The sequence below is a fragment of the Sinohyriopsis cumingii genome, chromosome 10 (genome assembly GCF_028554795.1).
Source record: "Sinohyriopsis cumingii isolate HCF-2022 chromosome 10, ASM2855479v2, whole genome shotgun sequence".
Lineage (NCBI taxonomy): Eukaryota > Metazoa > Mollusca > Bivalvia > Unionida > Unionidae > Sinohyriopsis > Sinohyriopsis cumingii.
In genome coordinates, this window is record NC_142970.1 from 17,863,837 (window position 1) to 17,876,824 (window position 12,988).

At 34.3% G+C, this 12,988-nt stretch overlaps 1 protein-coding gene and 1 non-coding gene across 2 annotated transcripts in view; both read right to left on the bottom strand.

The window, feature by feature from the left end:
• The window catches only part of LOC149789664 (uncharacterized), a 55,230-nt gene that overhangs the window by 7,657 nt on the left and 34,585 nt on the right, over window positions 1-12,988 (bottom strand). Inside the window, exons 9-10 of the mRNA XM_089973089.1 lie at window positions 9,816-9,943; window positions 5,756-6,325 (exon numbers count right to left, since the gene is read on the bottom strand). Of these exons, the coding sequence (XP_089829215.1) occupies window positions 5,756-6,325; window positions 9,816-9,943 (698 nt within the window). The remainder of the gene's footprint in view (window positions 1-5,755; window positions 6,326-9,815; window positions 9,944-12,988) is intronic.
• Trnap-cgg (transfer RNA proline (anticodon CGG)) lies at window positions 1,747-1,823 on the bottom strand. The gene has a single exon. It is a non-coding gene; the product is annotated as a tRNA-Pro (tRNA).

Sequence of the window (12,988 nt, forward strand, 5' to 3'; positions counted from 1 at the left end):
GCACAATTTCAATTAAGACCAAATGCATAAGAATTATTCTGGTGAACTGAAACGTCTGTATGATACCTAGTTAGCAGAAATAACAATAATAATGTTTGAAACTGATCTTCCTAGTGACCGTATTGGATATCAGATATCACTATTTTCATTCAGTGAGAACAAGACACAATAATAATACTTAGGTGAATGCCTCCATTTCATGTGAATTATGTTAGGTGGTGTAGCAAAGACATATGCACAATAATAAGCATTCAGGTGAAAGTCTCCATGTGATGTGGCTTCTGTTGAGGTGGTGTAGCCATAGCAGCCATAATGGACGCCATATTAACACCATGTTCCTAAGACAAACAGTCGTCTGGTGAAATAAAGTCGATATGGCTTTCCGTTCAGGAGAAGTTCCTTGAACACACATGTGAACGAGACCGCCGTGGCAGAGATCTGAGAGGCATCATTTTGATTTAGGACACAAATAGGCAATAGGATACATGTTAGTGCGATCAATTCAACGTAACCCACTAAATAAACTTACGAAGACTAGTGATAACAAAGGTATGCTTTCGGATGACGTACAATGGATTACAGTAATCACATAAACTATTCTGTATTAAAGGCCAAGTGTATTTTATTGTGAATTTGTACCAGTAAACCATGGGTTTTGGCCATATAACGTCCAATGAGCACAGTAAAAACTATACATTATAATAAATCCAACAGATGAGAGTATGTAGCATACAGTATTGTAATTACATAAAGTTTCAAATCGTTGATCAGGCGATGAGGCAATTTATTAACTTGTAGCTTATAAAACGTTTTCAGAGAATTACAAAGTAAAGACATTTCAGTATTATCATCACACAAGCCATAATATGTATCATGGAATCACGGACACAGGTATCTTCATTCCATTCAAACCACATGATATTATGGATAGGCAACCTAAAATGTATAGCAACTTGTTTTTTTTTCTTACGGGGTGGGGGTAGTTAAATGTAAATAAAACGTATGTCATCCGGACTTTGTAAATGGTATGTAATTTTTCGAAAACTAAATTAGAAATTGCATCGTACAATGGCAGTTGTTTAATTACACCTAAATGTTATATATAATTGTTTATTTCATTTATATTTTGTTTAAAAAATATTGTGTCCTTTTTGATAACATTTGATAGATTATTTATACTGAATTGTAAAAATAGTAAGAATGGCACATAGACATTAAATCAAAAAGACTGGTGAACACAAGGTTTTCTTTTTGTCTATGGTTTTAGTTTGGAGGGCAGACGAGAGCTTTTATCAGCGCCTAGAGAATCTTAATGACCCCTTTATGACGAGACGACCGTTCTTTTAGAGGTTGTAATGGTATGAAGATTTTTGAGATGGTCATAAATCAAGCATTTTAGAGGTTGTACAGAAACAACCATTTCCTGCATGAAAGAAGTAGTTTCAAAACTTAGATCTGGATATCCATTCCGGACACACAGCGTTTGCTACATACGTTACATTTTGTAATTTGTGATTTGGATCTTTAACGTAGCTTTAACAATTTTTCAGTCATATCACTACGATGTCTGCAATGTGGCAGTTTATAGTGATGTCTAGCACTGGGGCATCATGCCGCAGACAGGTAACATGATGTCCCACCCAGTCACATTATCCTGACACCGGGCCGACCAGTCCTAACACTAACCTCTTAATGCTGAGCGCCAAGCGAGGCAGCTGTTAGTACCATTTTTGTAAGTCTTTGGTATGACCCGGCCGGGAATCGAACCCACGACCTCCCGCATCCGAGGCGGACGCTCTAACCACTAGGCCACCGGAGCGGTCTACATTTTGTGAGGTCACATTATAATTCTTTACATTTTGGGAGGTTATTTTAGCATAATTCTCATTTAGATGTATCATATACCAGCAATATCGTATATGTAACATTCATGATTAACAAAACAATTAGAATATGATTAATAATAACATTTGGAACTAGTAGCTGCAGTGTCAGCAGTGGCAGTGAAAATAGCATTAAAAGAACATTATAAACGTGTGTAGAAAGTGCTCCAGAAGTAACAGTAGTGCTGGAAACTCAGTTAGAATAATACTGATAATTTTCACAAGTATTAGCCCAAGTAGTAACAGTAGTAGTGGAAACTCTATTAGAATAATATTGATAACTTTAGCTAGTATAAGCTCAAGCGGTAAGAGTATAGTGGAAACATTACATTAATAATTAAATATATACATTGTGGAGGTAATGGTTCTAGCGGTAACAACAATAGTGGAAACATTACATTAATAAATTATGTGTATAGTAACAGTAGTAGTGGAAGCATTGTTATAATTATATTAATAACAGTTGAAGGTAGTATATCTAATGTATGTAGCAGTAGTGAAAACATCGTCAGAATAATATTAATAACTTGTAGAGATAGCAGTGCTAGTGGTATCATTAGCAGAGGAAACATCACTAGACTAATATCAAGAACTTGTAGAGATCGCAGTGCTAGTGGTATCAGTAGTAGTGGCAACAACATTAGACTACTATTAGTAACGTGTAGAGATAGCAGTGCTAGTGGTATCAGTGGTAGTGGCAACATTAGATTAATATTAATAACTTGTGGAGATGTCAGTGCTAGTGGTATCATAAGTAGTGGCAACATCATTAGATTAATATTAATAACTTGTAGAGATAGCAGTGATAGTGGTATCAGTAGTAGTGGCAACATCATCAGACTAATATTAGTAATGTGGAGAGATTACTGTTCTAGTGCTATCTGTATTAGTGGAAACATCACTCAACAAATATTAATAACTTATGTTAATAGCACTACTAGTGGATCAGTAGTGATGGAAACATCATTAAGTTAACATTAATAACTTGTAGAAATAGTGGTATCAGTAGTAGTGAAAACATCATTAGACTACTATTAAAAACTTGTAGAGATAGCATTGCTGGTGCTATATGTAGAAGTGGAAACATCATTAGACTAATAATAACGTTCAGAGACAGCATGCGCTAATGCTATATGTGGTAGTGGAAACATCATTAGACTAATATCAGTAATTAGTAGGGATATCAGTGCTTTGCGCTATATGTAGTAGTGGAAACATCATTAGACTAATAATAACTTGTAGAGATAGCAGTGCTAGTGGTATCAATAGTAGTGGAAACATTATTATACTAATAGTAATAACTTGCAGAGATAGCAGTGTTAGTGCTATCAGTAGTAATTGAACCAATTACAATGCTAGTAATACATGTTAGTGATTGAATTGGTAGCAGCAAGAGTGAAATCATTATTAGAATAATATTGACAAGATGTGGAGGTATAACTCTACTGGCAGCAGTAATAGTGAAATGATTATTATAATAATATTGACAACTATGGATGTGGTAACTCTAGTATTAGTTATAGTAATATTAGTGGTAGTAGTGGTAGCAGTAGTAGTGAAAACATTAGTAGAAAAAACATCAATAACTTGTGGAGGTTGTAGATCTAATGTTAGCAGCAGTATTAGTAGTGCAGATTACTTCTGAAAAGATTAAACTAATTGTTAAATTACGGATGCTTTTTCTCCGAATCTTCGAATTAATTAAAAAGTATTACAATTGCATAGTAAAGCTATTGGTGTAATTCCTGAGAGGAGATTAAAAGTTAAACTCCAAGTACAAAATAGATGAAACGAATTAAGTATAAACCTAATGAAGGAATTATTATAGGAAAGGTAAAACACTTGTTTTTGGACATGCTAGTGAATATAGTTTGCATAGTTTACTTTTGTAAAATGTTGCACCATCCTTATTGAAATAAACTGAGTATCAAATGTATGTTCGTTCACTTAACTGGTCGTTCTATTAATCTCAAACGAGACACTCTGGTAGACTGTCATGAATCATTTGCATATTGCCCTAGTAGAATATAACTTTAGGAAATAAGTAACGTAAAAAAAACTGAAGGTAACGTTCAAGAAATATTTCACTATTTAAGTGCAAAATTCGAACAGAATATAAACGTATATACAAAATGGTCCTCGAAAAGTTGTTATTCACTTAGCACGTTTATGAACTGAAAGCATTAGAATGAAATTCATGCAGATATTTTCCAGATTGGAAAAAACAGAACACTGCCTTAATGTAAAAAGTAATTAAATAAAAATGTTTTCCTTGTGCAGTAGAGCTGTAGAATCTATCTCGATCCCATCTAAGAACCGCAACAATGACAGTAAAATTATAATTTTGACAATCATGAATAGATCTTGGATGAATACCAGTTATATATTTTAATATCTAATGTATATTACCTTATACTGTAATTAGGACATGGTTGACTAGAACATGCTCGGTTTTAGTCTTAGGATAATGTAATTAAATGTTATTAAACTACTACTTAATACCAAAACTGGTACATTATATGTCAACATAATTCGATTTTTGTTGATGATATTTGCTGAAGTCGCGAGCTGGAAGAAGTTGGCCAAATCAGAGATATTATACCTAATATTGTTGCACCTGACAATGAATTTTATATTTTAGCTGATCTAGTGTTTCAAACCTTTTACAACTATTCTCGATTGCACTTTAATATATTTATCCCACTCGATTGCTCTTTAATCTATTTATCTTACTCGATTGCTATTTAATCTATTTATCCCACTCGATTGCTCTTTAATCTATTTATCCCACTCGATTACTCTTTAATATATTGATCCCATTCGATTGATCTCCAATATATTTATCCCACTCGATTGCTCTTCAATACATTTATCCCACTCGACTGCTATTTTATGTATTTATCCCACTCGATTGGTTTGTAATCTACTTATCCCTCTCCTTTTCGTTTCAATGCTTGCCAGATATTTTACTTTATTTTACTATACTTAGTTGTAATTCCAGTTTATAGAGAGGAATTATTATGGTTTCCAGAATTCATTAAAGTCTATTCACACATTATCAGAGCAACATACGTTTACATTAAAGATTGTTATCATTCACAAAATGTTTAGTCACAAACATTTTCATTTACATTATGGGATAATCTATTGATATTGTGATCTTTAAAAGTACAAATGTTTTACAGTACATACTTTCTGAGAAGAGATCATTCACAAGAAATGACCCTAATTAGATGAAACCGATAAACATGAGTGTATGTTTCTAACCAATAGCATACCTAAATCAATATTCACTGATATTTTATGAATTAAAATCATACATTATTTTACCTTTATTTTAAGGACGTAACATTTATCAAATACATTATTCAGAAATGAAACCGTTTAGTAAATTCTTACTCATGAGGATGAAAAGTTTTTTAAAGAATGATTTATTTGTGAGAAAAATCTTACAATTCTCCTATGTAGTTACATAGTCCAAAATACCGTATATTTAGACTCTAATACTTAATGGGAGTACAATGTGAAAATCATGGTTATGGTAGGTCCTCATTTGTACCAAGTATCAATTACATACGATCCGTTAGAAAAATCTAGTACTTTATGTTTTCGAAATATTCACTACATATGTCATCATGGTTACAGTGTGAGGAATGTGGAACTTTATCAACATATGCATATAGCAAAGTTACCCCTCCATCAATTTAAACCTTTCAATGGATCATAGAGACCCACCTATGATTTCTATAATGACCTATGGTCAAATTTTAGCGAAGGCGTGAATTATTTGTGTACAAAGATATTGACCAAAAGGCAAATATATCACTATATAATCCTATCATTTTGTTGCTGGGTACACCAGAATCACCCACCTTAAATTGGAACCAGAACTTCAATAAGTCATATGATGCAATTGTGTGTTCATTTTCATGGGAAGAGCAGGTCAGCTCTTCACTCTCTTGCAGTCGCAAAACGGGGATCATGGCTTCCAAACATTCTGCTGGGGATTGGGGGCACTGTATATACATCTCAAACGTCAGGTTTTGGCACATGTATCCAATGAATGTTGCCAAATTAGCATCAATGAATTTCTTAATTTGAATGCAAACATCGGATGATGGAAGCTTGCAGATTTTACTCATCCTTGTCAATCTTACGAAAATAACATAGTCCTTCAAGTGTAAAGTTAGTTTATGACAAGGGTCGACTTCAAAAACGCAGCATCCACAGAAGATCAGATTCTCTGATTTCTTCTTAGCAATAGGCCATTGGGACACACAAGCAGCAAGGAGCCTATGGAAAATTGGAGACGGCAAGTATTTTCCAGTGAAGACGTAGCAAAGGACTGACGAGCTCTCCATTTCAGGATGGCGTTCAGGGGAGATAATCTGTATTGGTGTTTTTTCGCTAAGCATGCACGGTACAATGAAGCAATTCTCAACCTAAACGTATAAAGAAAAACGAGACAAGATTAGCATTATGCTAGGGTATTACAATCATAATGTTGCTATATAAGTGTTTTAATCTGAGAAAGATACTTTGAGATGCTGTGTAGTCTAATGAAATATATTTAGATGGAGAATAAGACGCAAACATTTACTTGATGTCACACACCATATTCGCATCAAACAAATAGCATTATGCAAGAGACAATACAAAAATTGTATACATGGTCAGTAGCGTGTATAATATCATTAATAGTTAAACGAGGTCTTCATGAAAAATTGCAATCGTTCAACTGTAGTAAAATCCTATTCTGTTCAGCAGGTTCCATTGTGGATTGAGATAATGTAGTTCAATGACTTCATTCTACAAACTGCCGACATTGTGGAAAGAGGAAACAGTGAATATAAAATATCCGTTTATGAACATGTAAGAAATGTGCACTTAAAACGTCCTTCTGGTTTGCATATTTTCATATCGAATAACTGACACACTGAAGAAAAACGTATAAATAGTTACACTCTTATTTTGATGTTGTTTCAACAGTTTTATGTATGATTCGTTATGGCATCCTCATACAAGGTTGCCATTTACAATCAGCAACTGAATATATCGTACGAGCAGTTTCTTCGTACTTCAGTAATGTAACTAGTAATAACCTAGACACGTTCAATGAATATAATATTGGTTTCTGATGGGTATATATCAATGCGTTTCCTTATTCGTTCCCATTATTATGTGTGGATGTACAGTATAAACTCCAAACATAGCAATATTAGATATGGCGTTTATGGTTATAAACTATCACCATAATTTCAGAGCAAACACTTTATTTTCAAACTTTCAGCCTTCATCTTTGAATTGGAAATGGACAAATCTGAAGTAGCGAAGAAAACAGCATCTTAGTCACTAACAAAGTCTACCTCCTAACAGGTGGAAACAGGACGTCATTGATTCGCTTGCGTTCCAAATGCGGGATCTGATCGACTATTGGATCGTCAGGGTCAGACACAGGTGAATGTTTTGAATTACTAATGCCATGACAAATGCAATATGGTGTCCTTATTATAATCACATTGTCTCTAAGGCAATATCCGGTTTCATCCACTAAGTTCCGTATATCGAAATTGAAATAGCTGAGAGTGAAATATGCATTGACGTTTGAACTGTCCAGCTAACTAATGCAAGTGATATGAACTCCGAGAACGTCGACGAATACAAGGCATCCTTCATAGTCTCTATATACCCAATTACATACAATACTCCCTGTACCTCCAGAAGCAAACATCGAGATTGTCTTGACGAAAATAGCAGAAGGTGAAACATGCATTGACGTTTGAACTGTCCAGCTAACTAATGCAAGTGATGTGAACTCCGAGAACGTCAACGAAAACTAGGCCTCCTTCATAATCTCTATATATCCAATTGCATACAATACTCCCTGTCCCTCCAGAAGCAAAGATCGCGATTGTCTTGACGAAAATGATTCTGACATACAAAGTGTACTGAACGAGAAACATCAGATCTAAACCATGCTTAGATGACAAATTAAATAATGAACGAAAGCCATCTTCAATTAACACTCAAAGTACTACAAAACTGGAAGAACATTTCAACTGCATCGTCAATCAACAATCATATATCGGTTAAGAACATTTGTACCATGCTGAAGTCAATATATAGTTATGCTGGCCTCCGATGAAGATTTAACTTTGAAATACAATTGTTATGTTGTAGATAAGCAAATCATCCAAAGCAGAATATATGCTAGCATTTGTCTACAGAGCCGTAGGCTTGCACGAGGCACACGAAAGGACCGCACCCTGCCAGTCAGTATGGACTGAAACAACTATACCCCAGGAATATGGTAATCGATCAGTAGTCCAAGTATATATGTATATAGCAAAATGACAACCATGCGACAACCAACGATTTCCGTGCTGTTAAAAAGGCAGCAATTTAATTGTTGTGCATCACATGGTACAACGGCTCAGTCCTGAGGACATGTATGGCTACATGAAAGTACGAGGGACCACAATCAAGATGTTTGCGCCTCGGCAGATGCATAAGAATTTCCAAAAGCACATCTCCATCCTGTACATGACATTCATTGACCTTGCAAAAGGTATTGACTCAGTCGGTCATAAGGGTGACTGGAATATCATGACAATATTTGGTTATCCCAATAAATGTATCATACTGATTCAACAAATCTATGATGGCATGCTCACGTGGGTCATAAACGACGTCGAGTCATCTGAACATTTCCTCGACACCAAAAGAGTTGCGTCCTGACTTAATCCCTCTTTACTATGATGATCTACGTCATACTTACTTATGCCTTCCATGATTATCACTCTGGAAACTAAAGAAGATACCATATTGATAACAATCCTGTCAATATAATGCGACTAATTGTGGAGACGCGCTTCCATGAAGTGAATGTTTATGATCATGCTCCGCTGACGACTGTTTCCTGGATGCCAGATATGTGTCTGACACACAATAGAGTACATACCAGTTCTCTTCCGTTTATATTATTATGAGACAGGAGTAATGAACCAGCTAGCACTAGAACAATCTAATGTAGAGCCTACCATCACAGTGAATGGCAGAATCCTCCAGAAAGCGGATAAATTTATATACAACGGCAGTACACTGTCACGTGCGTTCCCTACAGATAATGACACCAATTGTAGATTTGCCAAAGCAGACGTAGCCTTTAGCTGCCGACCCCCATATTCGACTCGTTAAACCATACTGGAGCTAGTGCCTATGAGCTTTGGAGACTTGAAGAAGCACATAAGCATAACTAGCCTAAATCCCAGAATTGGAGCATAACCTGTACTGCTAAAGTATCCCCAACCGATATATACGAACTATATTTATGTTTTTATCAATGGAAGCCATATGTGTCATAAATAGAAAACATTATAAAACAAAGTCCTTCAGTTTGGATGTTTTCTATTTAATTTGCGTTAAAGATAAGGGTAGTGTAACGGTCATGATTACATTTTGCAAGCAATTATGAGGAGGATTTTATTGATATAGTCTATGCAGCGTAGTCCTCTGGGATGGAATACTAACATCACTTCTAAATAATTCAAGATATTATTTGACAGAAACGGCAGTGCTATATTGTCAAATTCATTTGATAGTTCTTCCCAGAAATCGTTTTAATCATGCGTAATGATAATGCACAAATTAGGACGTATTGGCCTAGTGAAAGGTCTAAGTTACAATTTCCTTTATTTTACTTGCATTCACACATTTAAATCTTCCGACCATAATCTTTCTTGCCAATTTCTTACTCTACTTCAAATATTGGTATTGCTTTTATATTTATCAAGAAATTAGTAAATATTCAGACCGAAGAAAAAATGTAAAACGTCCTCGTTGTACATGACATAGATCAATGCCCTATAATCCATTTAAAAAAAGACCCTTACGACTGAGACTTTGCAAATTCAGATAATTTCATAATGTTACCTTGACCTCATCTCCAACCTTAATGATTTCCCTTGACCTGGTAATTATATTCAACTTTTCCATCAACAGTAAGAGCAGGTCCTTGTTGTCGTGAAAATCAGAATTATTTTCTTTTGTCCAGACGGCATCTAGAAGTAGAATATGTCATTGCTTAAGTTATATTTTCTGAACAAGACTTATCTTAGAAAATAACATGTAAACATTTTCTGCCTAAAGAATACATTGCTGGTTAGTTTTAAATAGTAACATCCCTCCTCACCACATTATTCTCCATATATGCATCAGTCGTATACTTTATATCGCTCATAAATCAGTCTATCTCAGTCCCGCTGACTTCAATACTATCAGTGTATAGAATCTATTCCACTCTTGATGTCTGCTACATTACGAATCACTATGAGTTCTGTAACATGTTAAATTACTACACTGTCTGACAAGGTCCCGCTCACTGCAATATTATTATTCTCTGCAAGAGAAATGCACATATTTTGTAAATGTTATGAAGGTGTCTCGATCGATAAAAGAGACCTTAGAAAGAAGACGCCTATTGATAACGGAAGCAATTAGCGTGTTTAACATTATAAATGATGCAATGAATGGTAGATATACACTTGTCCCACGTATAATAGTTTTTGTTCCTGTAGTTTAGCATGTATAGGACATGTATGTCACTGAACAGCATCGATTATTAATAAGAACAACATTGACAATTAATGTGTAACCTGTAAACACATGGTTCTTTCTTGCACACAACGCGAATTATTTTAATTTTTAAAGATGGAGAAAAATGCAAATTGTCATGTAAAAAACATTGGTTCCTATTTTTATCATTACAACAATTAGGCTAAATATAGCGATCTATATAACTTATTACACTTGTATCCAACGAAATTTGCCTATTATGCAGACGCTGAAATTAGCGACTTGTCCAGTAATGCAAAAAAAATAAATAAATGAATGCATAATTAATGCGAAAGAGGTAATACAAAACGAATGCGTTTTGATGAAACAGCTAACACAACCGCAAAACGCATACCAATAAATGATGCATCGGACAGCGCCGATTTCCGTAAATTGATTTTAAAATCGATTAGGCTTAAGAAGATCCTTTGTTCATAACACTCTTGAATCATACTTTGTTTCACCCCTTGCAAATCGTAGTATTGTTCTCTTCGGGACAGTAATATTAATGTGACTAAATTATCACTGGTAATTGTGTCTGTATGTAAAGATTGATGTGACTATATTATCGCTGGTAATTGTATCTGTATGTAAAGATTGATGTGACTACATTATCGCTGGTAATTGTATCTGTATGTAAAGATTGATGTGACTACATTATCGCTGGTAATTGTGTCTGTATGTAAAGATTGATGTGACTATATTATCGCTGGTAATTGTATCTGTATGTAAAGATTGATGTGACTAAATTATCACTGGTAATTGTATCTGTATGTAAAGATTGATGTGACTATATTATCGCTGGTAATTGTATCTGTATGTAAAGATTAATGTGACTATATTATCGCTGGTAGTTGTATCTGTATGTAAAGATTGATGTGACTACATTATCGCTGGTAATTGTATCTGTATGTAAAGATTGATGTGACTATATTATCACTGGTAATTGTATCTGCATGTAAAGATTGATGTGACTATATTATCGCTGGTAATTTTATCTGCATGTAAAGATTGATGTGACTACATTATCGCTGGTAATTGTGTCTGTATGTAAAGATTGATGTGACTACATTATCGCTGGTAATTGTATCTGTATGTAAAGATTGATGTGACTATATTATCGCTGGTAATTGTGTCTGTATGTAAAGATTGATGTGACTACATTATCGCTGGTAGTTGCATCTATGTATAAATAAGAATGCTACAATATTATTACTAGTAGTTGTATATGTGCATAAACAATAATATTACAACAGTATTACTGGTATTTGTACTGCATATAAATAGTGATGTAACATTATCACTAGCAGTTGCATCTGCATATAATTATTTAAGTGACAACATTTTAACTGGTAGTTGTGTCTGCATATAAAACATCCATGTGACATCATTGATAGGGTGTATCTGTAATGAAATATTGATGTGGCAATATTATCACTGTTAGCCGTATCTCTATTGACAGTATTTGTATCTGTATATAAATGTTGATGTGACATTATTATCACTGTTAGCCGTATCTCTATTGACAGTATTTGTATCTGTATATAAATGTTGATGTGACATTATTATCACTGTTAGCCGTATCTCTATTGACAGTATTTGTATCTGTATATAAATGTTGATGTGACAATATTATCACTGTTAGCCGTATCTCTATTGACAGTATTTGTATCTGTATATAAATGGTGATGTGACATTATTATCAGCCGTAGTTGTACCTGTATAGACATAAGGATGTGACACTATATGTTACTTGTCTCTGTAAAGATCTATTGGCCACATTATTTCTGGTAGTTGTATCTGAATATAAAATATAGATGTGACTAGTCTATCACTGATAATTGAATATACATATTGATGTGACATTGTTCTAGTAGTTGTATCTGCATACAATTATTTAAGTGACGACATTATAACTGGTAGATGTATATGCAGCGATACAATATCGATATAAGGACGTTATTGTTGGTAGGGGTGTCTGTGTAAAAATATTGATGTTACAATATTAGAACTTGCATTTGTATATGCATATAAATATTAGTGTGAAAATATGATGATTGGTAGTTGCAACGGTATAGAAATATCGATGTAACGACTTTATCAATGGTTTGGGTGTCTGTAAGGAGATATCGATATGGCGACATTATAACTTAAAGTTATATCTGCATATAAAAACTATCGATATGATTATATTATCACTGCTAGTTCAGTCTTCGTAGAAATACCTCGATATTATCGCTGGTAATTCGATCTGTACTATTAAAGTTAAAACATTCAGCATACTGACAAAAAATGAGCAGTCAAATACTATATGCACCGACATATAATCCATGTCATTACAAATAGTCCATGTGCTGATATATACTGTATGCGCTGATACACACTCAACATACTGACACAACTATGCTGTCTTATACTGTATGCGCTGATACGCACCCAACATACTGACACAACTATGCTGTCATATACTGTATGCGCTGATACACACTCAA